This window comes from Neophocaena asiaeorientalis, unplaced genomic scaffold, assembly GCF_003031525.2.
Source record: "Neophocaena asiaeorientalis asiaeorientalis breed wild unplaced genomic scaffold, Neophocaena_asiaeorientalis_V1.1 scaffold417, whole genome shotgun sequence".
Taxonomy (NCBI): domain Eukaryota; kingdom Metazoa; phylum Chordata; class Mammalia; order Artiodactyla; family Phocoenidae; genus Neophocaena; species Neophocaena asiaeorientalis.
Window position 1 is genome coordinate 3,748,883 of NW_020175387.1, and position 17,048 is coordinate 3,765,930.

The 17,048-nt window shown below is 38.6% G+C and overlaps 1 protein-coding gene across 1 annotated transcript in view; it reads left to right on the top strand.

The window, feature by feature from the left end:
- The window catches only part of ZFHX4 (zinc finger homeobox 4), a 154,955-nt gene that overhangs the window by 126,354 nt on the left and 11,553 nt on the right, over nucleotides 1–17,048 (top strand). The window contains exons 5-9 of the mRNA XM_024765738.1: nucleotides 6,436–6,552; nucleotides 13,051–13,184; nucleotides 13,405–13,605; nucleotides 14,360–14,477; nucleotides 15,010–17,048. Coding sequence (XP_024621506.1) covers nucleotides 6,436–6,552; nucleotides 13,051–13,184; nucleotides 13,405–13,605; nucleotides 14,360–14,477; nucleotides 15,010–17,048 — 2,609 coding nt within the window. The remainder of the gene's footprint in view (nucleotides 1–6,435; nucleotides 6,553–13,050; nucleotides 13,185–13,404; nucleotides 13,606–14,359; nucleotides 14,478–15,009) is intronic.

Below are 17,048 nucleotides of genomic sequence, written 5' to 3' on the forward strand. Positions count from 1 at the left end.
CAAATATAACATATTCCAAATTGAACTTCTCTTTTCTGCAAAACCATTTCTTCTCCTCTTTTAATTGATGACATCATACCATAGACCTAGTTACCCCAAGCAGGAAAACTAGGAATCACCAGTTTAACTCAAAATTGCCAGGAACTGTTGGGCATAGGTTATGAGTAAGGCAAATGAGTTCTCTCATTTTTAGACAATATTACTATACAAATAAATGTTATTTTCAGATTGCAACAAATGTGAAAAAAGAATTAAAAGAGGTAATGTGTAGAGCAGAGGTTCCCAAAGTGTGGGCCCCTTAAAAGCAGCATCAGCCCAATCTGGGAACTTGGAAGAATGCAGATTCTTAGGCCCCATCCCAGACTTACTGAGTTAGAGACACTGAGGATGGGGCCCAGCAGTCTGTGGTTTAACAAGCCCTCCAGGTGACAGTGATTCCCACTGAAGTCTGAGGACCCCACCTGTGTGACAGGTGATGCACTACCTTAGAAGCAGTGGTCAGAGAAGTTCTCTGATGAAATGCCAGGTGAGCTGAGTCCAAAATAATGAGAAGGACCCAATTAGGGGAAAGGCTTTACAGACAGAGGAGGGGAAGAAGTTGGTGATAGTCCGTGAAGAGAAAGAAGGCTGACCTGGAGAGAGATGAGTGAGTGGGGAGAACAATGTAAGATGACGTCATAAAGGTAGGCAAGGCCTGATTATTTCAACCACAGTAAGGGGTTGTTATGTATGTTATTTTAAGCAAAGTAGGAAGCCATGGCAGGCCTCAAACAGGAGAATGGCTCGATTTTATTATATTAAGGTATGCAGAATAAATTGTGGGAAAGCAAGAGCAAGTCTTCCCCAGTTTTGAGACCATTGCAAGATACAGGTAAGTGACTAAGGGTACTGACAATGGAAATGTAAAGAAATAGATGGATTTACTGTATACCAAATACTTTGGAATTGGAATTAATGGGACTTGCCAATGGATTGTGTACATTAGAGAAGGAAAGAAAGAAGTCAATGATGACTCTTGCTTTTTGTGAATGGTGGTACCATTAACTGAGGTGGTGGAGACTGGGGAGAAACAAAGTGAAGTATGTTGAAAGGGGATTAAGAGCTCTGATCTGGGCATATTAAGTTTGATATGCCTTCCAGACATCCAAATGGAGATATAAAATTTAAAGCAATGGATCTGGATGAAATCATCTAGGGAAATCATTATTTTTCCTCAAATCAGACATTCTTTGTAGATAAGAGAATAGGGCTTAGGACAAATGCTGGAGACACTCCAATATTTAGATTTTTAATGGAGGAGGCCGCAGCAAAGGGGAATAAGGGGGAACTTTCAGAGGGGTACGATGAAAATCACAATAGTCTCATGCAAAGAAATTCAAGAAAGGGATGTTTTTCAAGGAGAAAGGAGTAGTAACATCTATTGAGCAAAGTTAAGTAAGATGCAAACAGAAAAGTGGCCATTGGATTTCACATCATGGAAGTCATTAGTGGCTTTGAGAAGAGGAATGGATGTGAAGCCAGGCTGGAGAGGGTTGAATAATGAATGTGATTTAGTAGAGAGAGAAGATGTGAAGCAAAAAACAAACCAGACCAAAACCAAACCAAACCAAACAAATACTCCTTTTAGGTTTTATTGAAGGGGAATAGAGGAATGGGAGAGAGTCTGGACTTCTCCTTTTCTTCCCCATTTTGCTTCCCAAATGGAACTCAGTGTTCCAACTAACAAGTATTGCCTGCCTTCTATAATTCCAGGCACTAATCCTCGTGCTTCTGGCACAGTGACAAATAAGACAATCACTGTTTTCAATAAATGTGTACCTATTAGAGAAAGTAGGTAATACACAGAGAATTTCCACATACTACCGTAAGTTGTTTGACATCAGTGCACAAGAAAAAGAAAAAGAAATTTATCCAGAAGCATTACTCCTAGTTCAATATTCAGGGAAGATTTTTTTGAGAAATAAGCAATTAATAATGATACAGTTAGCATTTTTTTAATACTTATTTTGTGTTTTGCTCTGTGCTGACTGATTTTTATACATTATAACAAATCCATGAGGTGGGTATTATTAACTCCAGCTTTACGTATGATGAAACTGATATTTCCCAAGCTAGGCTTAAAGGAAAGATGGGAATTATGCAGTGGAGAAAAGTTGTTCTAGATAAGAGAAAGAAACAGAGTGGTATGTCTTATAGGAAGGAAGAGGGCATTAACGACTATTGCGTGTGTCTAAACAGTGGTACACAAAATGTGGTCCTTGGACCAAAAGCTTTAGCATCACCTGGCAACTTAGAGATGTAAATTCTCAGGCCTTACTCTAAACCTACCAAGTCAGAAGTTCTAGGGATAGAGCCCAGCAATCTGTGGTTTAACAAGTCTTCCAGGTGGTTCTGGTGCCGTAAAATTTGAGAACACTGTACTTGAGAGTTAAGTGCTAGGTAGGAAGTGAAGAAAGATGAGACCAGATTGGTAGACAAGGACCGGCTATTCTTGCCCTGTACAGAAGATTGAGCTTTTTCTTTATGTGATGGCAGTCACTGAAAGATTTTAAGTAGAGAAGTCAAATTTAAGTAGATCATATAAAGGATAAATTTGGAGGAAGTGGGGACTGGACAGGGAGACAATGATGGGGCCCAGGAAGGAATTCTTGTAAGCCAAGAATCTAGAATATATGCTCCATAAAAAAAACTACAGATGTTTGAGTCACTAACCTCTGCTTCCTCTTTACACGGGCTTAAAAAGCATGTGGTGTTTTCCTTAGAAGACTCAGAGGGTTTCCAAACCCAAGTATAATAAAACAATGGGAACCAAGCAAAACTGGTGTTCAGATCAGAGGCATGTCACTGAAGCCGATTTGCTTCGAAATTATATAATTTTGTAGAATAAATTGATAGTGATTTTCCAATCATTTTTTATTATTCAAAGGAAAATAAGCTACTCATTCAAAAACTTTTCTTTTAAATATAGTTTATGTGTATGTGTAACTTATAAGATCATCATTTTAGTATGATAAAAATGCTAGGGGAAGTTAACTGTACTGTACTTTTATAGTATATATGACTATAGTATTATTTTGTCTTCTTCCTATTATTTTGAAACGTTTTAAACTAAAAATGTTTTATCATTTATCTGAAAATTGGGAAGTTCTACTGTACCCTAATGTGCATTTAAGCATAACTACATTCATATCATAAAGTTTAACATGTGAATAGTATAGTTTTTATTTTCCATGAAGCAAAAGAATAATTGAAATATATACAGTGTGAATACAATATTATGAAATGCTATAATACTTTCATTATTATTAACATGTTAATAATTATTATTATTAACATGTAACATGTTGAAGAAATTTATTGATGAAAATGAAAACTGCTTTAGCATCTTTATTTGGGAATTTTATGTAATTTAGTATCCTTGTTTTGGAATTTTACGTAATTTCCCTCAGTTCTAAGACATCCCTTTAATACATTTAATGTCATATGCTGTTTTCCTTCTTTCATAAAATTGTCTTCCTTTTTTCATAAGCATCTTACATTTTATGGCATTTTACAGTTGATGAAATGTGGTACTTGAAAATTATTCAATAGAATGTAGCCAACTCTTGCCCTTAACCCCAAATCCAACCTACAAGGTTTTCTAGAAAAAGTGGTTTCTCCATATGAATACTCTTGACTCTGAAGCCTATTTATAAAATGAATGTCAAATTTATTTCAAAAACTCTCTTTAAGAATGAAAGTGACTTTTTACTTCTGACTTGTAGGAAACTTTACGGTGTACATAAGTTACCCTTTGATTCTTTTTTACGTGATTAAAAATTCGCCAAGTTCTATGGCTCCAAAGAGCCTACCTGTAATAAACAGCTTTCGCCTTCAAAACCACAAAACAGGTCTGAATTGCTGGAGCATTAGAGCTAATTGACTGCCTACTTCAAAGGAAGAACAAGAAAAGTGTGGGCAGTCACAGAAGCAGAGGGAGTGCCAGCAAATCCACCTCTGGAGGTTATGAGCTGTGGCTTGGAGGAGCCGTGCAAAGTTATGGCCTCAGAACTGCTGTTTGCGATTAAGTTGATGGGGAGAGTCTATCCCACAATCTCTCCCTGCTGCTGACACAGAGTCTTTGTTCACATTCAGATTTCTCAAACTGTTGCCAGGGTCAGGCTGAGGTCAGACACCACAGTGATGTATAGAAGAACTTGTCTGGGAATTTCTCTCACACTTAAGACACATACCAGAAACATGAAGAAGAGGATCCTGCAAAAACTGTCTGATGAGACGCAGATGATACTGTAGTTTTTCTTTTTGTACCTTCATAATCTTCGTTTTCTTCTCCTGACGCATAATGTTTTATGAACATGAGTTGGCGATAGCCCTTACAATTTTCTGTCCCCTCCAGATAAGGACATTCAGTAGCACTCTGATGCTTCATTTTCCAGCCCTGGGGGAGAGGTCCAGTAAATCTACTCCAAGAACTCTCGCATCCCTTCTGCCACGGGCCGTCCGTAGGTCGCGGGCCTGACTCTGGATGTCACGTCACGTGTGTGGACTTGGCGGGGACACAGCCTAATCTAGTCATGATCTCAGCCTCCCAGACTCCCAAACTGAGCCAGGTCGCTGTCCCTACCCAGCCTGGGACCCTGCTGGGAGGAGGGAGCCTGGGTTTGATCAGTGATTATCACCGACAGGTGAAAGCAGGCTACAGCCAGGAGGAGGGTTGATTCTTTCTTCTTCAAGTACAATTTCCACATGTATTGAAAGGGAAGCTGCCCCCAAACCCTCCGATGACCCACCCCTCCCCAAGGACCTCCCCTCTGCTTTTGTGCAGTGGCAAAGTGCAAATATGGAATCAAGAGATTTGTATGGTGCCTTTGAGGACTTAACAGTCGAAACAAACTCTGGTTTCAAATGTATTAAGCGTCCTTGTTTTTCCCCTTAGTTTTTTTTTTGGAGTTTCCCCCATTGAGCCCAGAACTGGCCCCCCTCTGTTGTTTTCTGCTCTCATAGTTGTAGAGCATGGCTGGCAAGTGAGGCACTAAATAGCAATTTTTTCTTTTTTTTTCTTTTTGGTGCTCAGCTGCTACATATGACAGTGGATATTTCATTCTGCTGTCAGAACGTTATTAAAAAAACATGGGGTGTGGAGAGGGCCATGATTTCCCCTTTCAATCACTATAGCATTTGCAATGAAAATTTTATGCAGTGTGTAATTTTCAGTTAATGCTTGACACTTAAAATGTCCGGAGCTGCGTTTTGTACGGTTCTTGAAGGGTTAATTGTATCATGTTCTCTGCATAAAAGCTCTGCTTATCAAAAGCAAATAGAAGAGTGTATGCAAATGGATGTCGATGACCTTTTGCCTTTCCAGGGTTAATTTATATGGTCATTAAAGATTTTATGAAATTGAGTAGCCTGGTGCTTCTAATCCCATTTTACCTTCTTCTCCTAATTTATGTAATTCCTACCTGAACAGGGAAATATGATTTTTATTTTTTGTGCTGCAATGAGAACAGCATGCCATGCTGTGGGGAGTTGTGAGTCTGGTTATCTGGCATTACTCAGATTGCTAAAAATTCATTAAAATGCGACATCAGCACAGTGAGAGACAAATGATCGCAGGATGAAAGAGAACAGTGGGCCTTTCACGGATTAGTGCTACACAGACCCAGCATAGAGGCTAACTGCATAAACAGATTAATCCACCAGCAGCGGCATAGCTAAGATTTACAGAATAATTAAATAGGGTTGAGTTACTATGAGGATTTCCATGTAATCTAGCTGGTGTGAAACCCGTGAATGAGGTGTGGGGTGATGTGGTTGTCATAGAAGTATACCTTCTTCTGTCCTATGCCCTGTATAGCTCCCCCTATAGAAAAAATAAAATAAAATCCCAGTGTAACTGAAGTTTTGAGATCTTACTCTGACAAATTCCAAAGAATTCCTCTGGGGTCTAAGGGCTGAAAGGCAGGAGTAACACCTGTCTTACATTTAACCCATCATTAGCACATTATTGAACTAAGAAAGTTTTCTGAGAATTTGGTTCATTCTGCCATTTATCCAAGTCCATGCAGCAGTGGGTTCATGTAGCTTAGAAGGTTCTACTATTGAAATTACAAAATTGCCTTACATCCATTTTTCAATCTTTTCTATCTTAAACTGTACTTCTTTGAAAAGATTTCTTTTTAATTTAGTATAGGCGCATTTTCTCAGTGGATATAAAAGAAGTTGCTTGAGATTAAAAAATAACAAAACAAAACCTGCATTGGTATAGCCAGCAGGTTCTAATAGTGACTTTTAATAAATTCGTGCTCTTTTTTGAGAATGAATGTCTGCAAATGATTCATAAATAACAAAGTTCTTAAATGGTCACATAGTTTATTTTCATGTGTGTTTTTCTAGGGTTTTCCATCCAACTGACTGGTCTGTCTTTCTTAACAGAAGAACAAAGTGAGGAGACAGAAGGAGCTATTAAACCTACAGCCGGGGCTGAGGATGATGAGAAAGACACAAGTGAAAGAGACAATAATGAAAGCAAAAACTCTAATAAAGACTCTGGTAAGATGCTAGAATCTTTCACCTTTCCTTCCCCCACCTCCATTCCCTGCAATCTGCTCTTCCTTCACTGCCCCCCCCCACAAAGCTTATTAAAAGCTTTTATTCATTTTAAACTGTCTGAACATTCCCACTACTATTCATTGTATGTGCATTTTGCATGTGATTTCTATCAGTAGCCTCCCATTGACCTATTTTTAATCATAACCATCTGACAGAATAGATGTGGATAAGTTGAAGAATATTGCAGGACGACCAGCGAGATTATTTTTTAATCAAATCAGTTTGTGTGCTTGTAATTTTTTAAGCGCCTTTCATTAATCTTAGCTATACTTGTGATTCCTCTGATGGCATATTAATTTTTCATAAGCACAGGATTAGATATCACTTGAACTTTTTCATTCAATCACATGTGCTCCCCCCCTCCCCAAACCACATAACCTTAAAAATAAATGTTATTTTTCCTTGCTTTTTTACAACTTACACTCAGGAATTTGCCCTTTTTAAGGGCATCTATTTGAGGCATTTCAAACAAAATCCAGTGAAAAAGTTTACAGATGATTCAGCCTAAGAAGAGGAAATATCATTGAGAAGGGATTAGGTGCTGGGTAATTTTGATCTTCTAGAATAGACAAATCCCAGTAATGAAAGCTACTGTCTTTGAAAACAAACCTTCGTGTCATGACATTTACTTGTGCACAAACAAACCCTAGGCCAGCATCTGGTGTGGATACCTAAGGCTTTTTCTGTGTTTGATTTGGCAAATATATGACTTCATCCATGCTTTGTATGTATGAGATGGAAATCTATGGTCCCAATGAATATTACATTGGCTACTTTTGCTGCACGCTATACCTAGTTTTATTATGTTGGACTCATTGAAGCAGAAGAAGTGCTGAAACGGGTTCAAGCCTATTAGTTTCAGGTAGTCATCTATCTTTTCCTTGAATTCCAATGACAGCCGCATCTAAAGAAGCTTGTTTTCACTGTGAAGACATTGGGTTGGGCAGAAAATATCATTTTCACTCGCAAGTTTATTTAAACCTGAATTATCCCATATTTGTGATTCAGTCTTTGCATATCTAAGTTTTCCATTCCCTTCAAAAATTATTTGAAGGGCCTTTCTGATACCCACCCCACACCTTTCAATGCTGAATTTGTCTCTGGAGTCCAGTGAGAAGAGTGCCATTTAAATTTGCGTCTAGGATATAGTGGCTAACATATGATTCTAATTTGATTTAAACAAAGAAGATCTAAGGTTGGTTTTGAGCCTAAAGCAATGTAAAAAAAAAAAAAAAAAAGATGCCCTAGCTGTATATTAATACAGTTCCTGAGGTCACTGACAAGGACTTTGAAGTACCCTGTGATCAGTTAAGGTCAAGGGTAGTGCCATCTAAGCTTCATTTGAAAAGAATTGGCAATAGCAAGGAAGTCAGTTTAGGTCTAGGATGGACCTCATCAAGGCTAGCTGATGGACTGCTTCAGGGAGGGCGGGATTCTGCTGCCTTCAGTGGTGATTTTCTCACAGTGGTGCCAAAAGAGATTGCAGACCATACACCCACCCAACTCCATTCTTCAGAAGAATGTGTAAAACACACAGGACATTGGTGTTCGTTGAGCGTTCACGTAATACATAGGAATGTGACATTGTGCTTGGCTTTAAGTAACTAATACCTTGTAAAGGATGTGTTGTGGGAATCTCTTGAAAATGGCTCCAGTCTCACCAATGAGGCAAGAGTCTTACTTGGAACATACCACAGATGCAAGGGCTCTATCTCCACCAGCCCGGTTTACTGCTCTACATAAATAATGGGCTCAATCACTCCTTAACGGCCTGATGAGTTATTGTCTTTTCTTGGGCATCTAATTGTACCATCTAGACAGGACTCGGCATGTGAGAGGATACAGACCATTGGATAATGATAGTTTTCTAAAACACATTTTTATCCCTGCAGAAACGCCTCCCCAACTACATCTGTAGGGATAAAAATGGGCTTTCATACCAACTCAGAGCAATTACTGAGATGCTAATATTTAGCCTTGAAACCTCTCAGACACCGAGACAGTTATTATTGACAACTAACATGAACTTTTAACAAAGTTTTCTATTTTCTACATTGAATCTGATTAGGTGAAAAAATTATTATGTGGATTTTTTTCCTTGTAAGTATTTCTAATGACTGAATGAGCACTTATGTATATATTGGTTTTCTTCCTGATGTCAGTGATAAATGTCAAAAGTACTGGCAAATTTATAAGTTAATCACTATCTTAATGTGTTAGATGGGAAAACAGTGTGACCCCACTTTAACACAGAATTTTTTAGACAGGAAGGAATTAACACATGTTAGGAATATGATGTTTGTATAAGCTGTTGTACCGTGTTGCTGACATTAATCTCTAGGACTAGAGCTTTCAAAATGAGACTTGGCAATATGCAAGTTATATTTGTTGAATATTCATTCATAATAGAAAAGCCTCCTAATGCCTCATTTATATTGTCATTTAAATCTAGTGCCACTTTAGATTAATTATAATCCAAATTATAGCTCTGTACGCTACAAGAATTAATATAGAGTTTATCCAGATTAATATATTTGCATTGAAAATGTAATATGTCTCTGCCACGGCTAAGGGGACCACTTTTTAATAAGGGAGTAAACATGAGGAAAGATGGAAATTAACCTTCATTATTGCAATTAAAATTATCCTTTCATTCTAGTCTCATTAGAAAAAATACTGTACCGGTAATTATAATTTAGGCTTATTTGGAGTTGAATACCATCTTCTGTTATATCCAAGTTTTATAGTATTCAAACTTTACCAAATACATTGATTCATAAATAATAACTCAGCATTTTGTTATTTTTTTCAAGATTTGCTTTGAGTACACATGTGTTATTGGATTTTCCTCACTTGTTATGAATATAAACCATTTTACAACCTTCTGTATTTTAGGGATTGAAAATTTATTAAGTAGGCAGCATCTGAATTGAAATGAATTATGTCATTTTTATATTAGTAATCTCATGCAAGTTAAATAATCCCATAACTGACAGATAATCATTGGCTCATTTATTTGGCAGTCCTTATTTGTAATTAAGCTTCATGTTTTAGTTAAAAATGCATTAAAATTACATTTTTTTTTGAGGATAGTGTGATGGCCTTAATAACACAAAATGAATTATGATCTCATTTCAAAATTGTGTCTAAGGTAACAAACAGTGTTTATTTCAAGTAAAGTTGTAAGCATAAACTATGAATAATCAGAAAACTTAAAACCTTCCTAAAATTAATTGGCCTTTACTTAATATAAGATATTTCTAAGATAAAACAATTCAGAGAAAGACCCCAGAGTTGATTTCCTATAATTTACCAGGGAGGCCATAATACCTGAGATGGTACCCCTTTGAGTAGAAGAGGCATGCATGCATAAAATATAATGTCCCTCATTTTTGCAAGTAATCCTGGTGACCTGTTTTATCTTCAAGAGTCTGTTTTTGTCATATGTTATTGCATCTTAGCATTCTCTGCTGTTGCTGCTGCTTCTTATCAGTGACACACATTTCTGGGGTGCCTAGCTAGAGTTAGGGGGTCTAGACTTTATTTATAACTTCTTCTCAATTTAAAATAAGATGGTCTTTAGGAAGTTCCTAGCTTACATTAAGATCATGGTTTAATTAACTAAGTTAATTAACAAAAAAATCTCGAAGCTGACCCGTATATTGGGTGGAATACTATATCCAACACTTATTTCGATGGCTATGAAATAGTGACCCTAAAATTTAACTCTTGATGCAGCATGAATGTCCCTAAATTCAAAAGCAATTATATTCTTGATGATATTAATGTACATAAAAATAATATGGATTAATTATATCAAATATGTACACCAGTGTAAAGTCTTAGTAAAATGTTTCAAACCTTGAAATCAATGTTCTTTTAACCTTTATAGTACTACTATTAGAAGATATATGCTTATAAAAATAAGGCCATACTTATACATTGAATAGATTCAGAAGTTTCTGGAAGGTTTATTCTGTTTTTGATGTTCCTAAGGCCTGCAAGCAACAAGCGTTGTGGAAATTCTCATTTACCTTGTGTGTGACAGTCTTTGATACCATAGGGAACTGGACCAATTTATTATCTGGTCATGTCTGATTCTCTCATGTACACAAAAGAATGATAGGGGAATATGACATAGTATTATTTTCTTAAGGAAGCATATTCTTACTCACTATTGGGAAACTTTTGAAGAAAAATCTTCCAGTCTCACAGGAAAAAAGCAGCTGATAGACATTTGCTGACTTAAATGACAATCATTTTCTACAACTTGATCTGACACCTGAATCAGTAAATTTTATTTGCAAACTTTATATATCATATTGTTTTCTTAAGTGTTTATTTATTTATTTTTTTTAAATTTGATTACTTTATTTATTTATTTTTGGCTGTGTTGGGTCTTCATTTCTGTGCGAGGGCTTTCTCTAGTTGTGACGAGCAGGGGCCACTCTTCATCGCGGCGCACGGGCCTCCCACTATCATGGCCTCTCTTGTTGCGGAGCACAGGCTCCAGATGCGCAGGCTCAGTAGTTGTGGCTCACGGGCCTAGTTGCTCCACGGCATGTGGGATCTTCCCAGACCAGGGCTCGAACCCATGTCCCCTGCATTGGCAGGCAGATTCTTAACCACTGCGCCACCAGGGAAGCCCAGTGTTTATTTTTAACACTTTAAAAATGATAGCACAAAATATATTCTGCTTTGAGAATTTTGCTTTAGATGAAAGACATCTTTTTGATACCAGAATTAATTATGAAATAAACATTCTTGTTTTTGACATATCTTTGGATATCAAATACTTGGATATTGTTTAATAAATGTAATAAAATGATTTAGTCTATCTCAGATTTAAGTTCATCCAAATTCGATAAATTGTTTTTTCAAATATCTAGAAAGAACCTAAATTTCTCTAAGGTATCTGTATATATAGGACAAATGTACCAATTCAAATAAAATCTAGTGTTTGTAAATCTAGAAATCAGTAGCAGTGCAATTGGTTTGGAAATGTAACACTAATTCTGTACCTACCGCAAACCCCAAGGGAATAAATTATTGTCATTATGTCATTTAAATTCTAGTTTAATTTTGGTCTCCTCAGAGTCAGATTTACTTTTAAATTTCTTTCAGAGTTTGGGATTCCTAAAATTATTTATATGGTACAAAACATGCATCTCCATCCAGGAGAGGAAAATAGTGTATTTTTTGGTTCATTTTTACTTTGTTTCCATAACATCCTTGACCTTATTTTTAAATTAAAACTGGGTTATTTTGCAATAAGGTATAATTTGTTCATTTATATGAACCGTATGTGGATTGAAAAAAAATCAAGATAAATCTTCATGCACAGCATACAATCAGATTACGCCTAGACTCTATATTTACGCGGGGTCTGATAGCAATCAATGGTTTAGCTTCATTGCATTTCAAGATGTATTTGCACCCAGTTGTCCAGTGATAGTGTCCTCACCCTGGAAATAATTTAGTTGCAAATTGACTGGAAGATGGTGAAAATTGAAAGTTAAAATTAGAAATACTCATAATAAACAGCAGAAAAAAGGTCAGATGATGCCGCACTATGATGAGATTGGAATGGCTGGTAAATGAGGTTTTGTGTTTGTCGTGAGATGTATGTGACATGCCTACCCAATGTCACTGTAATATCCAGCCTCGCAGAGGAGATTATCGGGAAAATTGATGCTGGAAAGAATTTTCTGTTAGATTGGGAAATTAGAATCACACTCTCTCCTTTGATGTGTGTGAGGCTTCTATACATTATGTTGCTCATCTAGGCAAAATTTTAAACTATCTTTTAACACCGAATATTCAGATTAACCTCATAAAACAATTGTCTTCTTGATCTGGACTACAGTGTTATGTGCACAGCCAACGGCTGAAACATCTAAAGCAAAGAATAAATCACAAAAAACAGCAGTGGATATGTAATGTATAATTTTAAAATCCTACATTCACCACGTAAAAACACTGTTTTCATTTGTGAATTATAACTAGTCAGCTCTTCTCAGAATTTTGAAATGTTTTCAGTGTCCCGGAGTTTTAGAGAAGAGATAGGTAATTAAACATTAGCAAAAATAATTATTTTCTAAGTTAGCATTTGCGAATGGGAGTAGATTTGCTTTAGTGTGATAAAGCCGTACTGAGACACCAGAGAGCACGTGTTATTGATGAATCTTTCAAGGTCACCTACGGTTATCAAAATATAAGACAGGAGCACATGTTAAAATATATAAAGTCCACTTGGTTAGGGGACAAAAAGAAGTGTGATTTTTGTCTTTTGGGATTAGCATCATATAAAAGTGCTTTTCTGGTTCTTTGGTAATTCAGTGGATTTAGAGCCAGAGATATTTGGAAAACATAATTTTTCTGATATCGACATTGTTAGTCTTTTAAAATTGAGGTGTCCTATTCTTTTTTGGGAACCAGGAATAATCACACCAGAAAAGGAGCTAAAAGTCAGCGTGGCAGGGGGAACCCAGCCACTCGTGCTGGCAAAAGAAGAGGATGTGGCGACAAAACGATCAAAACCCACAGAGGACAATAAATTCTGTCACGAGCAGGTAAATGTTTTTTCTTTTTCCCTGTACTGTGTAAACATGCTTTTATTATTATTATTATTATTGCCCTTGATAATTTTAGAGCCTCCAAACCATTCCATGCTGTTGAAATGTATGTAGACACTGATTGGCAAGGTAATTAACTCATGGTGTGACTTCTAATGCTCTGAAGTCATCAAAATCCATTAACTAATAGTGACCATGTTTATTCACTATTTTCCAGTTCTATCAGTGTCCTTATTGTAACTACAATAGTAGGGACCAAAGTCGTATCCAGATGCACGTTCTGTCACAGCACTCAGTGCAGCCGGTCATCTGCTGTCCCCTCTGCCAGGACGTCCTCAGCAACAAAATGCACCTCCAGCTGCATCTGACGCATTTGCACAGTGTGTCTCCGGATTGTGTGGAGAAGCTGCTTATGACAGTAAGGATACCAAATGTTGATGCATATGTGACATAATCTCTGTAAAGGTATCAACACAAAATCTGTAATTATTGTTTGATAGAAATTTATTTCTTCTGTGTAACAGCACCAAGCTCTTACTGATTGTGTGGTAGGAATCACAAGTAAAGGCCCATTTGTTGTCTCTCGTGCTTTGGAATAAACCCCAAATATGATACAAGGCATAGCTTATTCAATAACACAGATTTTGCTGACTTCTTCTCATGCCTGTAATGTTAATCAAATGATTCATGTGGGTACCTTGAGTTTCATATTTTCCTGGCTATCATTTCTTGCTTACAAAAACTTTCAAACCATATTTCTTAAATGTTTTCAATTTTTGTTGGAGTATAGTTGATTTACAATGTTGTGTTAGTTTCAGGTGTACAGCAAAGTGAATCAGTTATACATATACACTTATGGATATACATATCCACTCTTTTTTAGATTCTTTTCCCATATAGGCCATTACAGAGTATTGAGTAGAGTTCCCTGTGCTATACAGTAGATCCTTATTAGTTATAAACCATATTTTTTAATAAAAGAAAAGAAGAACACTGTATCACAATAGCATTGATCCAAAATTTGAAGGAAGAGCATTGGCCTGTAAGAGTCACAGAATGTCCCTGCTTTGGTTGGAAAGATGTAACTGGGATATGCTACTAAACAAGGGCAGATGTGACAGAGTCTGTGATTTCTGGGGTACCTTTGCCATGATCCCCTTTGGTTTTCACAGGTGCCTGTCCCTGATGTGATGATGCCCAACAGCTTGCTACTGCCAGCAGCCACCTCTGAGAAGTCAGAGCGGGACACACCTGCAGCCATCACAGCCGAGGGGGCCGGGAAATATTCAGGTATGCCAGCCTCGGACCAAGATCTGCACAAGACACACTCAGGGCCTTGCATCTGTGATGCTGGTCCAGCATTATTACTATCAAAGAATTTTTTTTTTTTTAAATCACAGGAGAAAAGAAGTATGGCATTTCCAAAAGCCCTAGTTTCTAAGGCATATTTAATATCTAGTTATCTGTAAGCTGCCCTTGGGGGACCTAAGTATCAATGACCAGGAATATTTTTGTGTGTTCTAATTACTGAACATGCCAGTTATGGCCCTTGCTATCACGCTGCTGGTAGCATACTATAATTACCTTTGACTTATCTTCTTCCTTATGCTGAAATTCCTTGAGGTGAGGGGTGATTTCTGATTCACCTTTATATCCCCTGGGCCCAGTACAGTGCTTGCCATATAGTAGTTGCTCAAATAAATATTTCTTCAGCAACTCAATTAAGCAGAAACCTTTAGAAGCTCCTACTTAACAATATTCATTGGTGTTTGAACTGTAGACTTTCCTTCCTACAAGCGATGTTTATGCTTTATTGACACAGGTGAAAGTCCGATGGATGACAAAAGCATGGCAGGCCTTGACGATTCAAAGGCTGGTGTGGAAATAAAGAGTGAGGGGCAGAAACCAACTAAAGAACCCACAGAAGTGCCGGAATGGAATAAAAACAGCAGTAAGGATATGAAAATCTCCGACACACTGCAGGATCAATTAAACGAACAGCAAAAACGGCAACCACTCTCTGTTTCGGACCGTCATGTTTACAAGTATCGCTGTAACCATTGTAGCTTGGCTTTTAAGACTATGCAGAAGCTTCAGATACATTCCCAGTATCATGCTATTCGGGCCGCTACGATGTGTAACCTGTGCCAGCGTAGTTTCCGTACATTCCAGGCTTTAAAAAAACACTTGGAAGCAGGCCACCCCGAACTGAGTGAAGCTGAACTTCAACAGCTGTATGCCTCCTTGCCCGTGAATGGTGAACTGTGGGCAGAGAGTGAAACTATGGCCCAGGACGACCAGGCCCTAGAGCAGGAAATGGAGAGGGAGTACGAGGCAGACCATGAGGGGAAGGCAAGTCCAGCAGGAAGTGACAGTAGCTCTATTCCGGATGACATGGGCTCTGAACCAAAGCGGACCTTACCTTTTAGAAAAGGGCCAAATTTCACGATGGAAAAATTCCTCGATCCATCTCGCCCATATAAATGTACAGTGTGTAAAGAGTCGTTCACCCAAAAGAACATTCTCTTGGTCCATTATAATTCAGTGTCTCACCTGCATAAGTTGAAAAAGGTTTTGCAAGAAGCTTCCAGCCCTGTTCCTCAAGAAACCAACAGCAGCACAGATAACAAACCCTACAAGTGCAGCATCTGCAACGTTGCATACAGCCAAAGTTCGACCTTGGAAATCCACATGAGATCCGTGCTCCACCAGACAAAGGCAAGGGCTGCAAAGCTGGAGCCCAGCAGTCACGTGGCCGGTATGCACGGCGTCGGAGCCAACGTTAATAGTCCCAGCCAAGGGATGCTAGATTCCATGAGTTTAGCAGCAGTAAGCAGCAAAGATGCCCACTTAGATGCCAAAGAATTAAGTAAAAAGCAAACTCCGGAATTAATCTCTGCTCAACCTACGCATCACCCGCCGCAGTCACCAGCACAGCTGCAGCTGCAGCTGCAGCACGAGTTGCAACAGCAAGCTGCGTTCTTTCAGCCTCAGTTTCTCAACCCCGCCTTTCTGCCTCATTTTCCTATGACTCCGGAAGCGCTGCTGCAGTTTCAGCAGCCTCAGTTTCTCTTTCCATTCTACATCCCCGGGACGGAGTTCAGCTTGGGGCCAGATTTGGGCTTGCCGGGCTCTGCTGCCTTCGGGATGCATGGCATGACCGGAATGGCCGGGTCCTTGCTTGAAGACTTGAAGCAGCAGATTCAAACCCAACATCACGTTGGCCAAACTCAACTCCAGATACTTCAGCAACAAGCACAGCAGTACCAAGCCATACAGCCCCAGCTTCAGTCTCAAAAGCCGCCGCCGCCACCACCGCCACCGCAGCAGCAGCAGGCCGGCAAATTATTGAAACAAGAGCAAACCGCCGCGTCCAGTGCCGACTGCCCCATCATGAAGGACATACCCTCTTACAAGGAGGCGGAAGAGGTTGCTGAAAAGCAAGACAAGCCAAAGCAAGAGCTCATTAGTGAAGGCGAAGGGCTCAAAGAAGGCAAAGATGGAAAGAAGCAAAAATCCTTGGAACCGTCCATCCCGCCGCCCCGAATTGCTTCAGGGGCCCGAGGAAATGCAGCCAAAGCGTTACTGGAAAACTTCGGTTTTGAGCTGGTCATTCAGTATAATGAGAACAGGCAGAAGGTACAGAAGAAGGGCAAGAGTGGGGAAGGGGAGAGTACCGAGAAGCTGGAATGTGGAACGTGTGGGAAGTTGTTCTCCAATGTCCTTATTCTAAAGAGCCACCAAGAACACGTACACGGCCAGTTTTTTCCATATGGAGCGCTAGAAAAATTTGCTCGTCAGTACAGGGAGGCCTACGATAAGCTTTATCCCATTTCGCCATCTTCCCCAGAAACACCCCCG